We start from the raw sequence: 25,284 nt of genomic DNA, 5'->3' as shown, positions 1-25,284 counted from the left end.
AATGCCTTCAGGGATGACGGGGGACACCTGGTATGAATGTAAAAGGGACTACAGAGCAGGCCTGACGAGCTCAGGTGGGTCACATGGCAGGCCTGACAAGCTCGGTGACCAAAAGTAACCCCACAGGAGGGTCTGATCGTAAATTCCTAAGGCAGGTAATGATGGGTAGTCAAATCCCAGGCCTGTAGCTTCCTTAGCAAAGGTCAATCTCTACCATAATCCACCCTATCCATTATCCTTATGCATCTAGGGTAATATACCTTTGGAATGTCAGGAGTAATTTTCTTTTCCACACCCCTCACAGGCACCACTGGCACCAGAGCACAAGACCACAAAACTCAGTGTTGTGTTGCCATGACCCCATGTCTATTTACAGCAAATGTTAACTATCCTATACCCACCAAAGTAAAGGAAGTATGTGTCTCACCATTTTGTTCATCCAACACTAGATATTTCCCCACTTTTTCTCCCGCCTACTTAATCAACCACCACGAGTTTCATGCAATCTTCCTTACATTTCTCCTTTGATTGCAAATGCATAAAGAGAACTATAAAACTGTCATTCTCCGGAGCATTTTCTTAATCCACTGAGATTTGGCTACTGGTCATGTCTTCAGGTTTGGCTCAAATAAACTTTTATGACATTTTTCTATAGGTTTGGACTTTCATCAACACTGGGAATACTAGATATAATTTTATTAATTTAACAGTTCAAAAACCCTTTTAAATCAATCATATTGAAGCATTTTGTTAGAGCTTAGTTGATCCTATTTAAATATATGCTGTATATGAAAGTAGAAATTTTAAATAATTATGAATAGACAGAACTCATAGAGACAGAAAACAGAATGGCACTTACTAGGGGCTGGAGGAAGCAGGAGTGTGGGTTGGTGGGTAATGGGTACTGAGCTTCAGTTGCGAAGAAGAAAAATTTTGGAGATGATCAGTGATGCTTGCACATGTGCATATACTTAATGCCACCAACTTGTACACTTAAAAATGATTGAAATAGTAAATTTTACTTTATGTGTATTTCACCACCATTTTAAAAATTCCATATGTGTGAGAGAGAATTGCATGTAAAAATAGTACCTTCTGCCGTAACCGGTTTGGTTCAGTGGATAGAGCGTCAGCCTGTGGACTGAAAGGTCCCAGGTTGGAGTCCGGTCAAGGGCATGTACCTTGGTTGTGGGCACATCCCCAGTAAGGGGTGTGCAGGAGACAGCTGATCGATGTTTCTCTCTCATCGATGTTTCTAACTCTCTATCCCTCTCCCTTCCTCTCTGTAACAAATCAATAAAATATATTTTTAAAAAAATAGTACCTTCTAAGAACAGGAGAAAACTCAGGCCTTATCCCTACCCTGCTCCTCTACCCGAGGTGGCAGCAAGCCCAAAGCTACCGCTCATCTACCTAAACCGGCATGAATCACCTGGTGATTTGGTTGAAATGCAGGTTCTGATCCAGAGGTCTGGGTGGAGCTTGGGTTCTGTTGCCGCTGCCCACAGACTTCACTTTTGGACCAAATGCTGTCAAGCCTGGAGCAGTCCGGGGCAGCTCTCATCAATTCAAGATGAGATACAGTGTTCACACACCTGACTCTGCACCTCACACCTGAGTTTGCCCTTTTTGCACTTCACCCCTCTGCTGCCTTCTTCCTGATATTTTGTGTCTGGTAATAGCCATGAAGTAGATGCAGGTCCCTCAACCAAGGGAAGCTGAAAGGCCTTGCCAGGCTTTGGAAAACTCCACTCTTGAGCTGCTGGGACCTGTGGCCACACAGTAACTAACCGGAGTTAATCAGATTGGAAATTAATTAGGTTTGGAATGTTGCTTTGGCCACTGCTAAAGAAAGATGTGCAGTGAAGGAAACAACATCAGCCAGCTTTGAAGAGTAAGAACAAAGTCCTCAAACAGCACAGAAAATGTTTATAAAAAGCCAGGCACAACACAACTGCACACACTGCTGCTTCGCAAAGCGCTGGGATATGAGGGTCACGCACCATTCTTACCTACGCACAATGCAAGATCCTCACAGAACAGTGCCGGTTATGACATGAACTTAGAAAATATTTAAAACATCCTCCATTCATTCTGACTTCATTTTTTAGGACAGGCTGCCAGTCAAAAAGGAGAAACTGCTTCCTCCGGTCTTGGTTATTGATGCGGGTGTCCCTGAGCCTCCCTGGGCCTCCGTGTCCTCACCACTTTTATGGAGTCAACTAAATCCGCTTCCTGTAACCAAGTCTGCTACAGATCCTTCTAGGAACTGCCATCAGAGCTGACGCTGAGTGAGATTTCACTGCATTCTGCTGGGCAGAATGGCAAGCTACAAGTGCACACATATAAACACACGTGTATACTCACAAGCATGCACACACACACACACACACACACTTTTATTCTCCCCACTGTTTGTGTGCACATTTTACAGATCTTTAAAGAGGCCCAGTATACTCATGCAGCTGCTCAAGGACACCCCCCGCTTCAGACTAAGCAGCTCACATGAGTACCCTGGATACGGAACTGCCAAACAATACGGGTTTAATGGCACTGCAGGGCCTCTAACTTCTATCAGAGCAAGAACGAAATTGGGTCAAGCACTTTTTAAAGCAATTCCACCCTGACACATGTTAAAAGACAATTTTTAAGAAAAGGCAAAATCACAACACTCAAACAGATATGAAAATAAATACACATTAAAGATGTTCTTTAGTCCAGCTGGCGTGGCTCAGTGGTTGAGCATCAGCCCAGGAACCAAGAGGTCACAGTTCGATTCCTGGTGTAGAGCACATGCCCGGGGTTTTGGGCTTGATCTCGGCAGGGGGCATGCAGGAGGCAGCCAATTGATAGTTCTCTCTCATCACTGATGTTTCTCTCTCTCTATCTCTCTCCCTTCCCCTCTCAAGTCACATAATATACTGGATTAGCTGGCTCTGTATAAATGAGAATGCACATCTCAGACATGAAAACGAGTATAAAGTGCATATAATTCTACATGGTAAAGTGCTGGTTGAACAGACATTTTTATACATTAATCTTGTTAGTTATGAGACAGCTCCAAAGTTGGAACTATTTTTAACTTACCGCTTCTGGGCACAGCAACATTTTTTTCAGTTCACAGGCACACTGTGCACTAAACAGAATGTACCGTCACATCCTGTACACACACATAGACTGCGTATCTGAGCACGCTGTCCTGGTTGACTCTCATGTTAGAGTAGGTGTCACTTCTGTGAAGGACACAGCGGGGCCTGGTGACTAAGTGCAAAAACACCAGGGCAGCTTGCCAGCTCAGCCCCTTCGGGCTTCATGTGAACTTACAGGGGATCTACCTGGCTACCTGCTTGAGTCCTAGACAGGATTAACGAGCTGCAATGGAGAGTTACACTGTCCTGGCACAAAGTAAGTGCTATGTAGGCAGCAGCTACTAATGGGCCAGAATCTGTGGTAGAGCCTCATCTTGGGGAGGCTGTGGAGAGGATTTTGTGGGGATTCCTGAAGGACTTTGTAAGGCCCCGGGCTTCATGATAGCTAGTCAGCCTATACAAACAGCATTACAAACATGCCATTAGGTTTATTCTTCATATCTGAACACTTGCTTTCAGGTAAAGGTGAGCATTTCAGGTGCAACCAGAACAAAACAACTTCTTAAATGAGGTGTAAATGTTTATCTACCACTAGACGCCTATGAAGGCTATTAATAATAAAATTTAAAATTTTTTTAAAATAAATAGGGAAATAGTCTAGCAGAATACAAAAATAAACATGAGAGCACTAGCTAAGGCAACTTCAGTTAGAACATGGCACAATGTGTTCTTCTGATGCAACAAATGTGTTATTTTAAATAATTCAAGGCAGAAAAATGGAGTAGGTAATACCATAATTCTAACCTTTTGGCACTACTTGGTGTATTAGCACTAGCATTACACAGAACAGCCTTGAACAGCTATATTGCATTACTTATTTAATTCCACTTAAGTCACGAGTCCTTCAAGAAAATGCCTGATTTGGAAATTTTTCCTGGCTTAGAATTTTTACTAAAATTGTAACATTCAGCATTTAGCTAAAGTGCACCTCTAGTTTTCAGAAAACAAAGAAATAAAAAAAAAATGCAAACTGATAGCAATTTTCCCATGCTTTCCATGTTTCCCAGTAGTGTATACATTTTGTTTGTTTGAGGAGAGAGAGAAAGGCCATAACGGAGACTAACATAAGACAAAAAGCAGACCTCAAAGCCAGGCTCCTGAGCACCCAGGGCAACCTGAGCTAACGGCGTGACCTCTCTGGGCCTTAGCTTCATGGTCTGCAAAAGGGAGGTGATAAAAGAGCCAAACCACACAAAGTAGTTCTAAGAAATAAATGAGGCTAGTCCTGGCCAGGTGGCTCAGTTGGTTGGAGCATTATCCTGTACACCAGAAAGGCTGCTGGTTCAATTCCCGGTCAGGACATATACCTGGTTTCGGGTTCAATCCCCAGTCGGGGAGCATATGGGAGGCAACTGATATCTTTCTCTCTCTCTCTCTCTCTCTCTCTGGAAAATAAAAAAAGAGGCTAGGCCCAGAAACATGATATTTGGTTCCCAGGAAGCCAGTAGAAAGCCCTGCTACTAATACAAGCAGGAGCCTCCAGGAAGGGCTGTCCATTAGCAACCTGGAAACCTTTCAGAAAACACTTCACAAGCAAGTTTTCCACAGGAACACTGCCCTGGTTTCTTAGCAGACTGCAGAAAGGGAGACTCTCAAAGCTCAGTTGCCCCTAAATTAAATAAGTGTACATGACAGCAACAGCGAGAAAGGCAGCAGGGAAGGGTGGCTGAGTCACAGACCTGGCTCTGGCCCCTGTTCTGCCACCAACTAGCCATCAACTAGCCACTGGATGGGGGACAAATAACTTATGTCTGTCCCCTCATCTGAAAGAGGAAGAGGCTGAGAAAACTGTCCTTCAAATCCTGTTCTAGTTTTAAGGGTTATGCCAGACTCTACAGTTTCCATTCCTGCCCTGTAACATGGTGACCTACAATGGATATGCCAACTTCAATGACCACGGCTGCGTCGGGAAATTAAGCATCTTCGATAACTCCAAAGCCGAATAATGGCTTTTACGATGGTCAGAATGGTCTCGTCTTTGCTACAAACAGTACCGACCACCGTTTTATTGATTTTTACAGAGAGAGGAAGGAAGAAGGAGAGAGAGAGAAACATTGATGTGAGAACAAGACACGGATTGGCTGCCTTCTGCATGCCCTCTACAGGGGTTTGAGCCTGCAACCCACGCATGTGCCCTGACTGGGAATCGAATCAGCAACCTTTCAGTGTACGGGATGATGCCTCACCAACTGAGCCACACTGACCAGGACCTGACTGACTTTTTTAAAATCCAGATTGAGATCTTCCTGGGTTTTGCATACTAAATGAGTTTTGATGGAAACCTGGGCATTATCATACTGTGCTATGAGACTCTGGATCTTACATTTTAGCTGGCTCCCTCTGGTACAACCTCAGAGGGGCTCAGGGGGCTGGGGCAGGCCTGGGCACTTTCCTGATAGGTTGGGGGCACAAGTCCAAGCTCCCCACATGGCCTCCACCAGCACCACAAAGTGGGAGGGCTCATTACCACCTGGTGCGGATGAGAGCTCGAGTCCCTAACTCAGCCTCCTCTGACGCCACCTGCACGTCTGGGGTAAATGAAGCAGAAAGAAAACCCGGGAGCTCACCTCACTGTGCCATTCCTTGGACCTCAAGGCCCCTGGCCAGTCTGCCTTCTTCTCTCCACTGTTCAGAATCTTCTTATGTTTGTTTTGTATGTAACTTTCCAAACGTTTTGACTGCAATGAGTGGGGAGAGTAGGGGAAAGCACATCTGGTCCATCTTCCCAGAAGCAGATGTCCTGATGTGTTACTCTTCGTGTCTACATAGGTTTTTAATGATATCAAAGTAAAGAGAGATGAGTCCCTCAAGAGTTGGTTAAAGACACATATAGCTAACACCGCAGACCAGTGCTTCCTCGCCAGGTACACAACGGCCTCATTTTAGCTGTGTTATTACGCTGATTTTATCATTCAGAGTCAATACATTAAGAAAATAAAACCATGCATTTCAGCACACACACACCCAACTTTTCCCATTGCTTTCAACAATTTCACTCAGCAAAAGCTTAGCTTTAAAAAGGATACTGAAGAGTAAAATGATAGATTCTACAGAGAGCATAAAAATGAATAAAACCCAATCTTCTCTCCAGGAGTTATAAATCAGAGATAAAACAAACAGGTAACAAAAACAGATAACAGGCAGAACACAATAGAGAACACCAGGTCATGCTGTAGCACAGTCTGGAGGAAGGAGGAATTCTTCCTCCACTACAATGACCAAGGGCTGCTTCACAAACCATGACACTGAAAGATGAGATAAAACTCAAGTTGGGCATTGCCAGGAGAGGGGATATTCCCAGGGAGAGAGAGATCAGTGAAGTGAGATCAGAAGGAAGATGGGCATATGTGATGAATTACAAATGCAGGCATACCTCAAAGATACTGCAGACTTGATATCAGACTATCGCAATAAAGTGCATGTTGCAATAAAGTGAGTCACGCTCATTTTTTTTGTTTTCCCACAAATAAAAATTATGTGTACACTATACTGCAGTCTATTTTGTGAATAATAACATTATGCCTAAAGAAAACCACAATGGGCCCTAGCCGGTTTGGCTCAGTGGATAGAGCGTCGGCCTGTGGTTCAATTCCAGTCAAGGGCACATGTCCGGGTTGCAGGCTTGATCCCCAGTAGGGGCATGCAGGAGGCAGCCAATCAATGATTCTCTCTCATCATTGATGTTTCAGTCTCTCTCTCCCTCTCCCTTCCTCTCTGAAATCAATAAACATATTAAAGGGAAAAAAACAAAGAAACAAACCTCTCTTTTTAAAAAAAGAAAACAAAACCCCAATGGACATAGCTAATTAAACTATACTTTACTGCTAAAAAATACTAACCATCTTCTGAGCCTTCAGTTGAGTTTTATCTTTTTGCTGGTACAGGGTCTTGCCTCAATGGTGATGAAAATACAATGTCTGCGAAGCACAATAAAGTAAAATGGAATAAAAGGAGGAATGCCTCTAGTGCCTTTGGCTAAGTTCTAAGGCACCTGTCGCGGCTACAGGAGAAGAGGAGGAAGGATAATCCAGGCTGGGAGGGGCTTTGAAGGGGGACATTCACGGATCCAGAGGCCCAACAGAAACACCCCTCAGCAGCATACAGAGGAGACAGGAGTCTGGGTCAGTCGGGGTAAAAAGAACACCGGAACCTGCCTAGGCCGATGGCACAGGATGGCGGGACCATGAAAGCCTGTCATCACAATGATTAGGCCAGTATTCTAAGAATAAGCAGTTGTTTAATCGTGTGTGTGTGTGTGTGTGTGTGTGTGTGTGTGTGTGTGTGAGAGAGAGAGAGAGAGAGAGAGAGAGAGAGAGAGAGAAATGTCTTTTTCGCAGAAAGGGAATTATATGAGGTCTCAATGAAGCAAGTGGGGGGTAAAGTTCAATTTGGAATCAGAGAGTTTCTATTTCCCCTGCAAACTTGAAAATAACAAAGCATGCCCTTATCTTCCAGAGAGATTAAATGTGATTCGGGCATTATTAGTTAATGAAGATGACTGACCTTATTAGTTAAATTCTCCTGAATTAACACCTCACTAGTGAGCCTTAATACCTCTTCCCACCCACAGAATTCCTGGCGCCCCCTCCAGGAGGACTCTTGGGGAACCTCCCAGCACGTGCAGTGGCTCACAGGTGGCCTTTGTCCTCAGCAATCTCTCAGTACAATGGCACTTTGTCTGCCTTGCTGAACCCAGCAGTCGATTTCCTTCCACCTATCTTAATATCCACATTCATATTCAGGCCACTGCTTTTGGTAAAAATAAAAAATAAAAAAACAACAACAGAAGAATTCTGCAAAGGAGGACTTGCACTCAAAGACACCCGTTCAAAATCTTCAGTAAAGATGTGGGCCCACCTTCAAAGACATGGACCCACCTACAAAGGCATGACCCACCTACAAAGACATGGACTCCCCTACACAGTTATGGACCCTCCTACATCACAGGCTTTGCATGTTTAGCTTCCAGATCCCAAACCTCAACTAAGATTTATTACCAAGAATTTTTGTCAGAAGCTCATGCTAGTCTTAAATTCAGGTCCTCACCCTCACCCTAGTCTAGTTCAGATCAGACACACACAGGGGAAACTTGAATGTTACTTGCGTTTAACTGAATCATGAGTTACTCAATCATTGAATGCTAAACACTGGAGAGCTTCTGTAACTACAGAAGATTTTTAGAGAAGTGCTTTCCACTTTGGATGACTTAAACCAGGGGTCAGCAAACTGCTTCTGCAAAGGACAGATAGTTTTGTCTTTCTGTGCTACATAGTCTCTGTTAAAACAATGCAGCTCCACTACTGCAACGGGAAAGCAGCCACAGACAGTCTGTAAATGCTGGGCACAGCTGTGTGTCAATAAAACTTTATTTACAATGACTGGTGAGGGGCCAGGTCATTCCTCTGACCTGAGAAAGGGAATGTAACCTATCAGATGCTCTCCTGTCACACAAACACTGACTGTCAGGCTGAGAATTGCCATATCACGGCCTCATAAGCCACTCAGCAGCTGCTCTAATCTAATAAGAGATAAGTCGGAGGCTGACCTTCAGTGTGTCGGCTTCAGCGACGACATGGCGCCCTCCAGGAAGTTCTTCGTCAGGGGAAACTGGAAGATGAATGGGCGGAAGGTGAACCTGGGGGAGCTCATCACCTGCCTGAACTCCGCCAAGGTGCCGGCCGACACGGAGGTGGTCTGTGCACCCCCCACCGCCTACATTGACTTCGCCAGGCAGAAGCTAGATCCCAAGATTGCCGTGGCTGCCCAGAACTGCTACAAAGTGATGAATGGGGCTTTCACTGGGGAGATCAGCTTAAGTCCAATGTCTCTGATGCAGTGGCTCAGTGCACCCGCATCATTTATGGAGGTGAGTGGGTTTGGCTCCAGCCTGAGGTAGGGTGGGCTGGGAACTAGACTGAGCCTTCCTTAGACATTGAGGTGGGAATGGAGTATGCCCATCCCATCCCTGACCATTCACCCTCACTCCTCCCTTCCCAGGTTCTGTGACTGGGGCAAACTGCAAGGAGCTGGCATGCCAGCCTGACGTGGATGGCTTCCTCGTGGGTGGTGCATCCCTCAAGCCTGAATTCGTGGACATCATCAACGCCAAACAATAAGCCCCAAATCCATCTCCCTGCCCTTCCTGCTATGCCAAGGACTGTGAAGCTCAGAAGCCCAGTAACTGCTCCTCCCTCTCCCCACCCCCACACATGCTTCTGAGGGTATCACCTGCCCCTTCTTGTGGCCTAATCCAAACTGCACCTCTCCTTTACCATGTACACCTATAATGGTGGGGACAACCCCTTCTCCACTTACTCTAATAATTGCAACAAAACATGTCACCAAGATGGCCTCTCCTTGACTGAGAGGTAGAAAGGTGGGGTTTGTCCCCACTGAAGGCAGGAAAGAGAAGCCGTCCTCCTCTCCCATCTCGTACTTGAGGCCACAGGCTGGGAAAGAGCCCTGTCCTCCCTGGTGCCAACGCCTGTGTGTTGTGTATGTGAGCAGTCCCACTTGGGGGTGGGAATAAACATCTGGCATTAAAAAAAAAAAAAAAAAAAGAGATAAGTCCTCCACCCCGGCTCCACATTTGCTTTAGGCTATCTACCCACTTCTGTACCAATCTCTCAAAGCTTTTTAAAATATGCAGTCCTCACAGGCCATTCCAACGGATCAATGGTCAGTAACTCTGGGGTCCCTGTCAGAGAGACTGGTCTCTAGGCTCATTCACAACACTGCCACCTTTCCAACCTCAAGCAGCATCACTTTGGAAATGGCATCTCCGCCATCCGCTAGATCTAGAACAGCTGCCTACGGGGCTGGGCTTGCAGCTTCCGTGCAGATTGGAAGAAAGATGATGGGCTTGCGGTCCTCACGTGCACAGTCTGTCTCCTCCAGCATGTTCACCTGTGCGCCACTCCATCCTTCGCAGATGTGGGCCCCTCCTAGCTAACTTCACAGGTACGGGCAATTATATTCATCCTTTTCCAGGCACCATGATTGCATAACCCAGAACACCAGCTCCTCTCCTGGGTTGTACGAAAATTGTTCAAGAGGAAGATCTTAAACCAACTACTCAGAATTTTCCCTCTCTTTGATCTCTCTACGTATCACAGAATTACTTTTCCCTCTCTTCTCCCTCTGTGACATGTTTGCTGGTGGCCCTCATTGTTCTAGTCACCCAGGGCCAAGAGACAATTGTTCATTTAGCAAACACTAACACAAAGCTTCCTCATTCCTCATTGGAAGCACTTTGTCAATATTAACTCACTGACTCCTGACAACACTCTAGGTGGGTGCTACAGTTGTTTCCCTACCTACAGGCAAGGAAAGTGAGGGGGACAGAGGTGACACAGCCGCAAAGTCACACATGTGGTCAATGGCTCTGCTCTAACCCCTGGAGCCTATGAATATACTATGTGACATGGTAAGGGGGAAATAGGGGTGCAGATAAATTAAAATTGCTAACCAGCTGACTTTAAAACAACATTACACTGGGTTGTCAGGATGAGCCTGGTGTAATCACAAGTCTTTTAAAAGTGGGATAGGGAGGGTTCGGGTACAAATAGCTGAATATTTAGCTTCAATATTCGAGACTGAGAAGGATAAGGTTAACTGTTTTGTTCTGTTTTTTAAGATCAGGGCCTCCCGGCATAAGGACCGGTGCTCAGGTTTCAAAATAAACCGGTTTTCAGCCAGACCATAGCACTGCTCACCCTGTACTGGAATCCACAGAACACCCCCTAAACCGCAGAGGGATCACACAGCCATGTGAGCGACACGGAGGTGCAAGAACACTATAATAACTTCTTTGAGGTGTTCATAGAACCCCTACTGTACTGTACTACTAAGGGCTGACAAGGAAGTAGGGAGCAGCCAACCGGTGTGGCTCAGTGGTTGAGCGTTGACCTATGAACCAGGAGGTCAAAGTTCAATTCCTGGTCAGGGCCTGTGCCTGAGTTACAGGCTTGATCCCCAGTGTGGGGCATGCAGGAGGCAGCCAATCAATGGTTCTCTCTCATCACTGATGTTTCTATCTCTCTTTCTCCCTCTCCTTTCCTCTCTGAAATCAATAAAAATATATTTAGAAAAACAAAGTAGAGAGCATGGAGTTCATCTTAGAGAATAGTTAGTTCAATCGGCATGAACAGACTACAGGTGAAAGCATGGCGAAGGGAAATGAGGAACATGTTGCTGGAAACTGAAGGAAAGGAGATATATTGTCAGGAAATAGTCTTCATGGGACAGATACTGGGGACGTAAACATAAGCCGTTATCCCCCACCCTCCAGGGGCTACAGCCTTGAGAAATGAGGGACAAACACGGAGGGTGTCAAGCCTTCCAGGTCTGGTGATGGGATCTATGAAGGCACACGGTCACTTTCTCATAGCCCTGCTGTGTTTTCTTCAAAACAACGATCAGGTGTGAAGTGATGCCACTTATTTCCTCTGTTGGCCTCTCCTCTCAAGCTTAAAGCCCATGGAACTGAGGTCCTGGCCAGCTTGTCATTGCTGTAGAACAGAGATTTTCAATCAGGGTGCTGCAAGAATTTTCAAAACATGCAACACCTGACTATTTAGTCAGGGGCACTGACCCCTTTTCCAATTTAAAAAAATGACAACAGCCAACACAACAATAGCCACCCAGGTGAATGAATCAAAATTATACCTTTTTTTTTTTTACAGATGGGCAAAAGATATATTTTTAGGTGTGCCACAGAATTTTAGTAATTAGTTTATGTGTGCCATGAGATGAAAAAAAGGCTGAAAATCGCTGCTGTGGAGCGGAGCCTGAAACAGTGCCCAGGTACACAGTAGGGGCTTAGTTTGCATTTGCTGAACAGAGGGCAACATCTTTTTAGGCTGCCCAGGTAGTAGTACGTTCTGCTGGGGCTCTGTCTCATCTCCGGCCAACCTCCCTTTGCTTGTGGGACTTAGCAAATCATATCTGGTGACCACATCCAGCTGCCAAGTAGGTAAGGGCGGAGCCACGAAGGCACAACGGAAAGAGAGTCCCCGCACCTGGACAAAGCTCCCCCTTCTAACTTCCCCTGCCCTGCAGGCTTCAGGCAGCCAGGTACATTGTTGTTGTTTTTTAAATAAATCTTTATTGTTGAAAGTATTACATATGTCCCCTTTTCCCCCATTGCCCTCTCCAACACCCCTACCCCCACAAGCCCTCACCATCCTACTGTCCGTGTCCATGGGTTATGCACATACACACATGAGTTCATTGACCTCTCCACCTTGCCCTGCATTCCCTCTGAGGTTTGACAGTCTGATCAATGTCTCCATGTCTCTGGGTCTATTTTTGTTCATTAGTTTATGTTGTTCATTAGATTCCACATATGAGATCCATGCCAAGAGTAAAACAGAAACTCTCACTCCTTACTATCACTTTTACTATTAAAAAACCTAATACCCTCCACACTCGCACACTCCCACCCCACCCACCCCATGCAACCAAGAGCAGCATTACAAAACAGTCCCTCCTCTAGCTCAGCAGTCGCCAACCTTTCGGACTTCACTGCCCACCAGTAGTGGTCTGCGAACCACCGGTTGCACTAGCTCAGCGGTTCTCAACTGTGGGTCGCGACCCCTTTGGCGGTCGAACGACCCTTTCACAAAGGTCGCCTAAGACCACCCTGCATATCAGATATTTACATTACGATTCATAACAGTAGCAACATTACAGTTATGAAGTAGCAACGAAAATAATTTTATGGTTGGGTCACCACATGAGTAACTGTATTTAAAGGGCCAGAAGGTTGAGAACCACTGCTCTAGCTCTTCTCATCTTTCTGCCTCGGTTTTGGAAATTTAAATGAACACAACTTAAAAAAACAATGTGGAGTAGAAAGAAAATATAAGAGCAAGTCAAAAGGAAGATCCCTTAAAAGTTCAACTTCTGAATTCCCAACAGGATGACTGAAAAGGTATCTATATTCATAGCCCTCCTTGCCCTCCAAGTGGCCCATAACCCCAGTCACCGGGAGCCAGGCACAGAAGTAGCTTGTGTGACTGCTGACTCTGAGCCTAAGCATGTGTACACAGGAGGTTGACAATGGGGAGAAGGGGCCTGGCCGCCCCCACAGCCCAGGGACCTGACTGAGCTCACGCTGGGGATTCCAGGAACAAGGAGGCAGCACCTTAGGCAGACAGGAAATGAGTCACTCCCCAAGGAGCCCAACAAAGTATCCTGACATCTCATTAGCTGTATTACAAACCCTCCGGTGATCGAGATTCTGGCTGCATCGTGTCCTTATCAGTAAAGAAGAAAGTGACCAGCCAAAATGACCCTGCGACGCCTCACCACAGAGGCCGGGGTGCGGGATCTGACACCTCAGGTCAGCTCCTGTTTCAGAAACACCAGGACCTGGTGGTGAAGGGCAGGTTCTCACGGTGGCCACCGCAGGGCTCTCGGTTTGGGTCCCCAGTGCCATCTCTGCATTATCCTCTGTAAACCGAGTACAGCAGAGAGGTCCACCCAGTCATCAAAAGGAACTAAAGGGCCAGCCATGTCCAAAACAAGCAGATGAGTCCTGTTGATTTGATTTGATTTGATTTGACTTCTAGAGCCTGCGATCCATGGCTACCAAAGGCTTAGTGCTAGTGTCAGCTTAGGCGTAAAGGATCTTCGAGAACCTCACTCTGTGGCCCTGAACTGGAGCAAAGAGCAGGGAAGATGCTATTTTTACAGCGTGATTGTAATAAATTAGTCAAGACATTAACTGCCATAATAACAAAAAGGACGGCAATAAAAAGGAGGAAGGAAGGAAGAGAAGTGAAATAGAGAATTAGTTAAAATCGTGTTTATTTGGCAGACGGGTGTGCCCAAGCTGGCCGTTTTAAAAGTCTAGACAGGACCTTTGGGTATTTATGTCATGTTTAAAGTGCTGACAGTTAAAAAGTCAGACCTTAAAGTTGCAGGTTTCTAAAAAGAATGTCCACGGAAAACATGCCATACTATTTAGATTCTTATTTACTTATCCTTTTTCGTGGGGAAGGACCTATATTCTATTGCAACACTATATTGCCATTGTAAACTGAACCCTTGAATCAAGATCTTCTAAGTTGTACTTTTGGAAAATCATAAGTACTACACACACTAAAAATAATTCATTACCTAGCATAAAAACGCTGCTGCAGAAAACCGCTCCAAGTTCCATAACATATGAGAGCCGAGATCAAGCAGGTGATAAAGAAACGGGAAGATGCAGATATGCTTGGGACTGAGCGAGGAGACACTTGAGTTGTGCTTCCTACTTTCCTGACTGAACCTTGCAGGAGAAGGCTCCTGCCTCAGTTTCCTCTTTTTAAAAAACAAAAAGCGGGGCGGGGGGGGGGTTACTACACTCGCCTTGCTCACCCACCAAGGTTGCTGCGGATATCAAATGAGAAATGTTTGCGATAGCACTTAAGTGAGTGGGGCCATCACCTGCAGGCTCAGGGCAGGCCCCTGGCGCTCTGCAGCCAGACACCACCCTGGGGCACACAAGGGACAGGGCTCCTCCCTGGAGCCACCGGTGCTTTCTAAGCTCGACCGCATCGTCACTAAATACCCCGCGAGGTTGAACACTCGGAGTTTCCCAACCAGCAGAGGACAACAAGTGGGAACGTGCACGGTGCCTGATCCCTGAAATGCGGTCACCTGCCGTGGGAGGAGGGGACCCTGTAGGTAACCGGGACGCCCGCCCTGGGGAACGGGCCCTGGGGGCCCTGCCTAGGAGGACCCCTGCTCTGGAGGACCCGGGCCCTGGGGACGCTACCCAAGGCCGGAGCCCTCGCCCGGTCCCCGCGGGGCTCCGGGACGCTGGGGGCCCGGGAGGCGCCCTCACCTGCGGTGTCCCAAATGGAGATGTGGTAGGAGCGCCACTGCTTCAGGTAGAAGGCGCCGCCCACCGTGCTGACCGTGTCCGCGAAGCGCCGCTCCATGTACCTCTGCAGCAGCGACGTCTTTCCCACGTTCATGTCCCCCAGAAGCACGATCTTCCCGTCAGGCTTCCTCATGTTCGCGCAGACAGCCCCCCCTCCCCTCCGGGACCGCGCGCCGGTGCACAAATTTTTGTGCACTGGGCCTTTAGTATCATATAAAAACACTGCTAAGGGAATTGCACAGAACAATTATACTTTTATTATACTGCAAAATTAAAATTTCCCTCCGGGCCGCCGGGCCCCGCCCTTTCACTTCCCGCCGCCCCCTTTCCACCTGGTTTCCTGGCACTGGTGACCTCTGAGCCCTGAGGGGGGCCCTGGCCGCCCAGTCCACCCAGGGCTTTCCCCGCCGCTTCGATTTCCTTATCTCTGTGTGCAAACGTAGACACTAGTCAAGGTGATTATAAAAGCTCACATTAAATGAGTGAAGGGGGGCCCTGGCCGCCCAGTCCACCCACGGCTTTCCCCGCCGCGTCGATTTCCTTATCTCTGTGTGCAAACGTAGACACTAGTCAAGGTGATTATAAAAGCTCACATTAAATGAGCATCTTGGAAAACCCATCCTGGTGTCATGTAGGCAGTTAGACACCAGGTATGGAAGATCACCAGGGTGAAAAGCTCCTGGTGCCTAGCACAGTGCTGCTCCAGAGGTTTGGCCCCCCTGACCTTTCCTCCCTGGAGATAACATCTGTACCTCAGTTGTTTTCAGCTCCCCAGAAAAGCAACAAATCCCAGGTCACCCTCAGGACCAGCTGCATTGAATAATGAGCCCCTGCCCCTGTGGGTCCAATCAATCAGTGGAGACCACAACCCTGAAAGGCCACACCTGGAAAACTGCTGAATATGCTATTCAGATCTTCTCCTGGGATCTCCCCTAAAACCTCCACCCTGAAAACCCTGAGGACTGAGGACCCAGTGTGCTCGCCCTCCCCCAGAACATGCTGGTGCCTCTCCCTGACCCAGGCACCTTACCATCAGCTTTCTCACTCCCAAGCTCCAAGGGCCCTTCCTTCACCACTATAACGTGGAAAAAGTTATTCCTACCTCTGTGGTTTACCAAATAAATGTTTTCGTACAGTTTGGGTCTTGGCTCTGAATTCTTTCCTAGCCAGAGCCCAAGTCCCAAGGTTGCTGAACCCAGGTTTGGTCTGACTCCACCTGGTGCCGTTCCCATCACCTATAACACTAAGATTCTGACTGTTAATGGTTAGAAAGCTGGGGAAGAGGAAAGACTGTAAAGGAGAGGTTTCTAGTGTCATTTTGTTGTTGTTTGTTTGTTTTGGTCATTTTTACAAGAAACCATTTAATGTTGGATCTGAAAAATGGACAGCCATCGCCATTTAAAACTTTAGAGTGAAAATTTGACTTTGGCACTTGCAATGACTATTAGCAAAATCTTTCCTCCTTCCTTTTTTAATAGAGTAGACCTTGAAATGCTTCTAAAATATTCAGCATGTGGGATTTGGTATTTATTTTAGAGAATGCTGATGCAGAACTGGGAGCTCTAGTTTGAACACCAGTAGACGGTGTTGTTATAGAAAAGTGAGAAGCTAGGAAAATTCCAGGACAAGCTGAATAGGCAAACTAAGACAGTTTGCAGACACCTAGTAAATCCTATCTTCCCTAAACCAAGGACACTTAAGGGTAAATGGTTTGTGCCTGGCCTGTGTGGCTCAGAGGTTGAGGTCTCCTCCTTTTCCCAGTAACAGTGTGGGCTGAGGCCACTATGTGTCCTCTGTAAGAGGGAATGGGACCCATGGCCCTCTTCGGTAAGTGCTCTGAAACTCAGATGGGGCAGAGGTGTGAGGGCATCTCATCCATTGCTCATCTCATGCATGACAGGTTACTGTTAGACTTACCTTTCCTAACTACCACTTTGTTCAGAGACCTGCCATGCTCTCTACTTCCTAATCCACAAGTTGGAACTCTGCCCACAATTACCTGCTCCCCACCACACACACACACACTGGTCACCCTTTTCTATGATAGCTTTCCCACCCCCTTTCCCTTTATGGCCCTATCCTGCTTTATTTTCTTGCCACTATCTAAAATTGTCTTGCTTATTCACATGTTTAGATGTGCCAGCTTCCTCTCCAGAATGTAAGCTCCACGAGGAAGAAACTTTTTCTGTTTTGCTCACCACTAGGCCTGGCGAAGAGTATCTAGCACATAATAGTTGCTCAAGAAAGCTTTGAGTCAGGAAAGAATGGGTAAAGTCACCAACCTGGTGAGGCCAGAAGTGATGCCTTGCAAACACATCACAATCAGCCATGCTCTACACCCTCACTCATGCAGCTTGCCTTACTTGAAAATCCCCCTAGTCCTGTATGTGTGTGGGTGACCAACATCCTAGGCACCCTTCCTCAAATCACCACCCCACCACCACCACCACCATCACCACCTCTGGTGAGCCCTTTCCGGTTCTTTTCTCTGCCTTCCCACCACCCTCTCAGCCTCTTCCATGCAGTTTTGCCTGTGAGAATTCCTAACTGGCTCATTTTATTCACCATTATCTTATTGTTCGTTCCTGTAGTAATTTAACAATTCCCTAGAGACAGGGCGCGTGTTTTAAGCTAATTCTGTGTCCCAGCTCACTACACCTTTCTCAGCACAATCCATTATTCAGTAAATATGGGAATGTAGGCCCATGGGAATGAGATCTTTGTGTTTTGTTCTCTGGTGTCTCCCAAGTGCCTAGAACTGGAACATAGTCAATCAAAGCCTATTTGAATACATTTGTTGATTAACCCAATGTTTTCTCCACTTGAAAAACTGCTGCATTCAGAGCAGGGTCTGGGGAAGGGAGGGACTTCCAGCACCTAGCCCCAGTGCCTGGCATGTGAATTCACTCAGCAAGTTTGTTTAAAAAAATTTTTTTTTTAATTGTACAGCACATGGAAAAAAAAACCAACTAAATTTAACCAGGAGAATGTCTCCAACTTTCCACCACTCTTAAAAATTTTCTAAAAGATGGTCAATGGCCTTATTCATACTCATGAAGCAGAACTGAGGAAGGGGTAAGCTCAGAGTGAAGAGTCTGTTTAAACTAGCTACTTACATGCCAAGTGCGGTGTTTATTTTGCCTGGATTTAAATCACTGGCCTAACAGGGTTATCCTTTTTCCAATTGCTAGATGAAACGTACCTAAGGCCAAGAAAAGTATGTAATTTCTTTTTCAAAGGGATTCAAACTGAGCAATTTGGGGACTGTCTACAGTTAAAGTAAAAGAAATAAGAAAATGTGGTTTCTTCTCACAGATTTTGCAAAGTAGCTTGGGAGCATTCCTAGGTACTTTGTTGTAGAACAATTCTACCTTTTAAATTGCTTTCCTTGAAAACACACGAGGCCTTTGCCAGGTAGCTCAGTTAGTTAGAGCATAGTCCTGATATGCCAAGGTTGTGGGTTCGATCCCCAGTCAGGGCACATACAAAAAACAATCAATAGCCCGGCCAGCGTAGCTCAGTGGTTATGTGTGGACCTATGAACCAGGAGGTCACAATTCCATTCCCAGTCAGGGCACATGCCTGGGTTGCAGGCTCTTTCCCCAGTGTGGTGCATGGAGGAGGCAGGCAATTAATGATTCTCTCTCTCTCTCTCCCTCTCTCTCTCTTCCACTCTGAACTCAATAAAAATATATTGAAAAGAAACAACTAATGAATCCATAAATAAGTGGAACAATGAATTGACATTTCTCTCTCTCTCTCTCTCTCAATCTATTATAAAAAAAAAGCGTAATATGCTAATTAGACGGATGACCTTCTGGACGAAGCCAGAGCTTCGAGGGCTGAGCCCCTTGCATGAATTTCGTGAATCAGGCCTCTAGTTAATGCATAAAAATAAAAATAAAACAAACAAAAAAACTTGCCTATCTATTATGTATTCATTCAGCAGATAGGAATTGAAGCACTTAGCCCTGACACAGGGATAGAGCAGTGAGAAAGACAGCCAACAAAATAAACAAGCAAAATACACAGTGTCCTAAATGATTAAGAGTTAAAGGGACAAAAATAGAGCAGGGAGGTAGATAGAGAATGAGGTCTGAGAGTGGATGCAGGGGGTTCAACAAAATCCTCAGGACTCCTTCCAGCTGCCAGCGGGCTCTGCCAGACAAGAGGTGACTCTCATCCTCACGATCCTGGTTAGAGCGCCAGCCATCACACCATATTCCAAGCAGCAGGAGTAAGAAGAGTGGACAGAGGGCAACCTGTTGGCACATGACACTTTTGCTTACATACCATTGACCAGAAGTTAGTCATCTGACCCTACCTAACCGTAAGGAAGATTGTGAAATGTAGTCTTTAATCTGAGTCATTCTGTACCTAGATAAAAAACCTCTAATTATGAAAAGAGGAGGAGGGATACATGTAACAAATTCAATTGATACTGTTCAAAATACATCAATGCCAAAAATATTATTTTCTCCCATCAATAGGTCTGAATTATGTGCCAAATCTAACTGATAATCTCACTGGGTTCGGCAGACACATGTGTTGGTGGTAATAACATCTGCAAGGGTCACTACAGAGAAGAATAGCAGTGTGGTGTGTGTGTGTGTGTGCGTGTGTGTGTGTGTGTGTTATTTATCCTGCTTGCCCAACACCTTGTCAACATTGGGTGATAAAGTTTGATCTTTACTCATGCAGTGGGTGGAAATATATCTCATTTTCATTTGCATTTCTTTAATCATCAGTAAGATCAATTTTTTTTTTAAATCTATTGGTCCTTAGTGGTTTGCTCTTGTAGTTAATTGCCTATTTATAACCTATACACATTTTAAAATTAGGGTCTACAATAGGTTTGACATTCTTCAAAATAAGAAATTGGGAATCATATGTGTATCATATGTAAATAAATTTCAAACATATATAAATACAAAACATGTAAGTTATAAACATTTGTAAATAAGTTCCTTTGCTATGCAATATGTAAAAGCTTATATGTATATACTAGAGGCCCGGTGCATGAAATTTGTGCACAGGTAGGGTCCCTAGGCCTGGCCAGTGATTAGGACTCATCTGTAGGGCAACCGACGGAGTGATGGGGGGCTCCCACTGGCACCCACCTCGGCTGGCCTGGGGCTTGCAGGCTGGGGGTAGCTCCTGCACTGAGCATCTGCCCCCTGGTGGTGAGTGCACGTCATAGCGACCAGTCATTCTGTTGTTTGGTCAATTTGCATATTAGGCTTTTATTATATAGGATTTGTTCATGTAAGTATGTCAATCTTGTTTATGATGAGTTTTATTTTTTATCACACAAACATTTTGTGCTTGCATCTAACCAAATGTACCAACTTTTCCTGCATAGTTTTTGGCCATTTCAATATCTATCTTGGTCCCCTCCCTCAGTTTCCTGCTAAAGGCCTGGGCTCAGCTGGGTGAAAGGAAAGAGCATGAGAGGATCTGGATTTCCAATCAAGATTGGCCACTTTTTAGTAAGCAACTCTGGGCAAATGCCCCTAATGGTCCTGCCCTTCAGTTTCCTTATCTATCAACACCGGATGGTACTGCTCCATCAGTGTTGCTGTGAGTGTGTGACCCTTTACACAGGGAGTGCACAATACATGTCAGCTCCCTTATTTCCTCCTCTGTGGGGAGCCCCTACCCACCCTCCCCTCCTGCCCCAATTCTACTAGCATCCCCTCTGCCAGCAGGGTCCACACTCAATAGGATGAATCAGGTCCTTGGGAATGACAAAGTACCCCAGCTTGAGCAGGAACTACTAGGTACTTATTGAGTCTGTTTTACCTTTCAATTTCAGATACCCACCCCCTCCCAAGTTTCTGCTCTTTCTCTTAGACCTCTCTTCATCCTCTTCCATCCCACCCTGGAGCTAATGAGCAGGGTCTGGATTCTCTACAACAATCCAGAACTGGGACATCGGTGCCCCGGGTCCTTTGCGGGACTGCTGAGTGAACAGAAGGACTGTTAGGCACAGACATCCGATACATAGATTGGGGGTTGGGAGGAGAATCTAGTTGTTGGGAAACTCCTTTCCCTGCTTCAAAAAGGCATAACAAAATATCAAAAGCTATAATGAGGTAACAACTGCAGTACCGGCTGCTATTTTATATCAACAATCTGCCAAGACCATTTCCTCTTAGATTTCAGAATGTATTTTTATTTCATGCCATCCACCAGCTCATCCTCTATTTATTATAAAAATTACCCTAACACTTCAGAGCAAATTTAATGGAGTTTTAAAAATCTGGAAACAAAATCAATACAAACTTCAAAAATGGTAGATTTCTGCTGAAAGGAATCATCTAAAATGAAATAAATATGTGTGGTGCCATTCAGCCCAGGAGGGGAGCTTTCAGATCCTGTCTTGTTCACCATCAGCCCATCTTCTGTTCGTCTACCCTCTGCACCATCTGCTATCACTAACCCTCAACCATACACGCTTCAGGCAAAGTTTAGGACTATTCCTGCCCCTGAGTCACATGACTAGTCCAGGATCAGTACTATACCACCTTCTGTGATGGTATCTTCCGGGTCATCCCATTCTCTCTATCCCTAGTTCAGCTCGATCCACGTCTGGGTAATTCCATAGGTAAAGCCCACACTGGGGGTCATCTATTCTGTCCTAACAGCATTTTAAGCATTGCTAGTCACTCTTCTTTGTCTCAAAGTAGATGCTGGTCTTTATATTTCTTTCTCCAAGTTCCTTGGGGACAAGGACACGGACCACTTTTTCCCTGGTGCATTCGTTTGCTCCGGCTGCTATAACAAGTACCACAGACTGGGCAGCTTAACCAACAGGAATTTATTTATTCACAGTTCTGAAGGCTGGAAGTCCCAGATCAAGGCAGGCCTGGCTCCTTGAGGTGTTGCTGGTGCTACTGTTCGGTAGGGGACCCCACGGCCAGCTGCCCCATCTCTAGATCTCTAGCCGAGCATTCCTCGTTGGGGTAGAAATCTAGATGCAGAGACATGACAGCTTTTTTCCCTCTTTTGGGTAACAGATCCATGTAATTGGTCTATGCCTTGCCTCTGACTGATCTTCAAGTCTGAAACCTTGTCATGGGAGACATGTACCTCTGGGAAGGACTTTGAAAGGGCTTCCAGGGACAAAGAAAGAAGGGGTACCGGTCAGCACGGCTGCAGGGCAGGGTCTCTGTCTGTCAGGTCTCAGCCTCAGCTGGATAGGGGTGTGGCTGTGGGTGCTCTGGAGCTTACAGCCACCCTGGCTTCCCACCACTCCTTGGTCTCTAGCCCACTGTGGGGAAGCCCCTTCTCTTTCGGAGCCCATGGTTTCACCTGGGCACAACTAAACAAAGGACCCCTCTTCTGCGCTCCTTTAAGACTTGGGGTCCTTAACATCTGGTCATTCCCTGCAGTTCTTTTTAGTGTTTAGGATATAGCTACAGGGATGGTTTTCCTCGGGGTAGGCCAGCTGTTCTCAAAGCCCTGAGCACCTTCATCCTTCCCTGTCGCCTAATATTTAGGTTTAAGTTTTTCTTTCAACTTCCTCTTGCAGAACAATGCGAACTTCCCCATGCAGACAGAAAAAGGAACTCGAATTGCTTTCAATTTTTCAGTAATTGAGCAAATTTTGAATTTTTTTTAAAACATTGTACATGAAAGTGTTTTCTAAGTTGCGCTAATATGTCCACTGTTACCTCTTCCATCTCACTGATGGTCAGCCTTGCAATGGATGGAGAATCTGATCACAAATGACCAAGGAAAGGAGCAGAGGGTTTTTTGGTTTTTTGTTGTTGTAGTTAATCCTCACCTGAGGATATTTTTTCCATTGCTTTTTAAGAGGGAGGGAGGGAGGGAGGGAGGGAGGGAGACACATGGATTGGTTGCCTCCCCTATGCATCCCAAGAGGAACAACCCAGAGTTAACCTGCAACCCAGGCACATGCCCTTAACCAGGAATCGAACTCTCGATCCTTCAAGCTTTCAATGCACAGGCCTACACTCCACCCACTGAGCCATGCACTTCTGGGCACTGAAAGGTCTCCAGTTCCATTCCCGGTTAGGGCACATGCCCAGATTGTGGACTGGATCCCAGGTCAGGGTGCTTCGGTGTCTCTTTCTCTCTCTCTCCCTCTTTCTTTCTCTCTCTCTCTCTCCTTCTCCTTTCCTCTCTAAAAAAATAAATGAAAATGTATTTTTTAAAAAGGAAAAAAATTACTCTTTGAAAATATTACTTGTCCTGATTTTTTAATGGATACGCCCACTTAAAAATATTCCTCTTCTCATCCTGTACATTTCTCATTTTCTTACTCCTCACTAATTCTTAGCTCAAATTTTCAGGGATGATATGTAGGGTTAGGAAAAGAGGCAACGTTCCTCCTCTGGGCAACTGTCATTTCTCCATCTCTCTCCCAACAATGCTCATTAACACCCACTGTACCACTTCCTCCAGGAACCTGCTCCCCCACACACCCACCCGGAAACTGCTCTCACCCACGTCACCCGTGACCAATCCAAGTCTTTCCAGTTTTTCAACCCATTTGTGGCCTTAGACCCGGTTTCCAACTTCCTTCTTGAAAATCTGTAACCCTGGCCTCTCCCACCTCCTATCACATGTCCCTTTGCTTCCCTAGGTATCTACCCTCCATCACATGTGTTTGCTTTTTATTTATTTTTTAAATATATTTATTGATTTCAGAGAGGAAGGGAGAGGGAGAGAGAGATAGAAACATCAATGATGAGAGAGAATCATTGTTTGGCCGCCTCCTGCACACCCCCGACTGGGATCGAGCTCACAACCCAGGCATGTGCCCTTGGCCGGCATCAAACCTGGGACCCTTCAGTCCGCAGGGTGACACTCTATCCACTGAGCCAAGCCAGGTAGGGCTGTGTTTGCTTTTTAAATAAACTCACCACCCATGTGCAAAGTATCCTATAAATCTTTATATGTGCATTGAAACTTCTACTACATATCATGTTGGCTAGACGTCCTTGGAATAGAACTTTGGCCCCACTGGAATCAAACCTAAATCTTGCCAAGAGCGGACTTGTAAAACCAGACCTTCTTATAGACCCAGAATTCCTGAAAAATAAACAAGACACAATGAATGTTTTTCTGCTCCAAGAGATTGTGACACTTATCTCAGGATGTTAAGCCAGTGCTATAACTCAGGAGCTTAAGCAACCGTTCAATCTCAAGATTTCATAGTTCTGGTAAATTTCTCCAAATTGCATCATTATGAAGTGGGGACCTTAAAGGGAAGAGACAATCAGAACACCCCACATGTGGGCAGAAATGGAGAAGCAGACAACTGTTGCCCACCCCACAATGGCCTCCTCCCCATTTGAAGTTTGGCCTGTTGGGAAGAAAAACCTCCTCTATCAACTTAGATCTCAGGTTGGGGGCCTGAAAGTTAACAATAGACAGATTAACGGGAGAAACTAAAACATGTTTTATTCACAGGGATATGAGTGCACTTGGGTAAACAGCTGGATATATAGGGGTTTTTATATCAACTTAAGGGGGGTGGGGGGCAGCAAGGGATCCTATGGGGAGACAGATGAACTATTAGGGGAGCAAATGGGAGGTGTGACAGTTGTGAAAATGTTCGCTTACACAATGTCTCAGCCTGTGTGAGCGGGAGAGGGGATTTGTGGCTGCGTCACTCTTGGAAGGCCCTGCTTTCAGTCAGATAAAGGCAGCTCCTTTTGCATAAGCTGCTTCTCAAATGTCTTCAGTTTAAAATAATCTTTTTTAAAAATAGATTTTTATTGATTTCAGAGATAAAGGGAGAGAGAGAGAAACCTCAATGATGAGGGAGAATCATTGATCAGCTGCCTCCTGCAAGCCCCATATTGGGGATTGAGCCCGCAACCATGACCTCCTGTTCATAGGTTGACGCTCAACCACTAAGCCACACTGATTGGGCTAAAATAATCTCATACCAGGTCTGTGAGTCCATAGGGACCCACCTTGTTTAGTGTTTGACCAGAAGGATCATTCTTCAGGGCTGAATGGTGCACAGAGCTAAGCTCATTATAGGCATTTGCTCAAGGCTCATTGGGTTGTGCTAAGGCCAGCACTTAGTCTCAGGGTTTCCTTAGTAGGAGACATGCAAAGATTCCTGCACTTTATTGTGTAATCTAGTTTTCATTTCCAAGATGTAAAGATACAAACTTGTTATCGTCTGAATATTTGTGTCATCCCAAAATTCATAATGTTGAAATCCTAACCTCAAGGGGATGGTAGTAGGAGGTGGGGCATTTGGGAGGAGATTGTGTC

General features: G+C 45.7%; 1 protein-coding gene and 1 long non-coding RNA gene across 2 annotated transcripts in view; one reads left to right on the top strand and one right to left on the bottom strand.

Moving 5' to 3' along the window:
• RAB20 (RAB20, member RAS oncogene family) overlaps positions 1-15,198 on the bottom strand; it is a 26,833-nt gene extending 11,635 nt beyond the window's left edge. The window contains exon 1 of the mRNA XM_006770694.2: positions 14,986-15,198. Within this exon, the coding sequence (XP_006770757.1) occupies positions 14,986-15,157 (172 nt within the window). The 5' untranslated portion in view covers positions 15,158-15,198. The remainder of the gene's footprint in view (positions 1-14,985) is intronic.
• On the top strand, positions 8,960-9,709 carry LOC107184227. Its single transcript, XR_001515051.1, has 2 exons — positions 8,960-9,015; positions 9,147-9,709. It is a non-coding gene; the product is annotated as an uncharacterized LOC107184227 (long non-coding RNA).
• Positions 15,199-25,284: the final 10,086 nt, after the last annotated feature.

The sequence above is a fragment of the Myotis davidii genome, unplaced genomic scaffold, assembly GCF_000327345.1.
Source record: "Myotis davidii unplaced genomic scaffold, ASM32734v1 scaffold242, whole genome shotgun sequence".
NCBI lineage: Eukaryota > Metazoa > Chordata > Mammalia > Chiroptera > Vespertilionidae > Myotis > Myotis davidii.
Note: the sequence above shows the minus strand (reverse complement) of the source record. Positions and strands in the feature narration are given on the sequence as shown.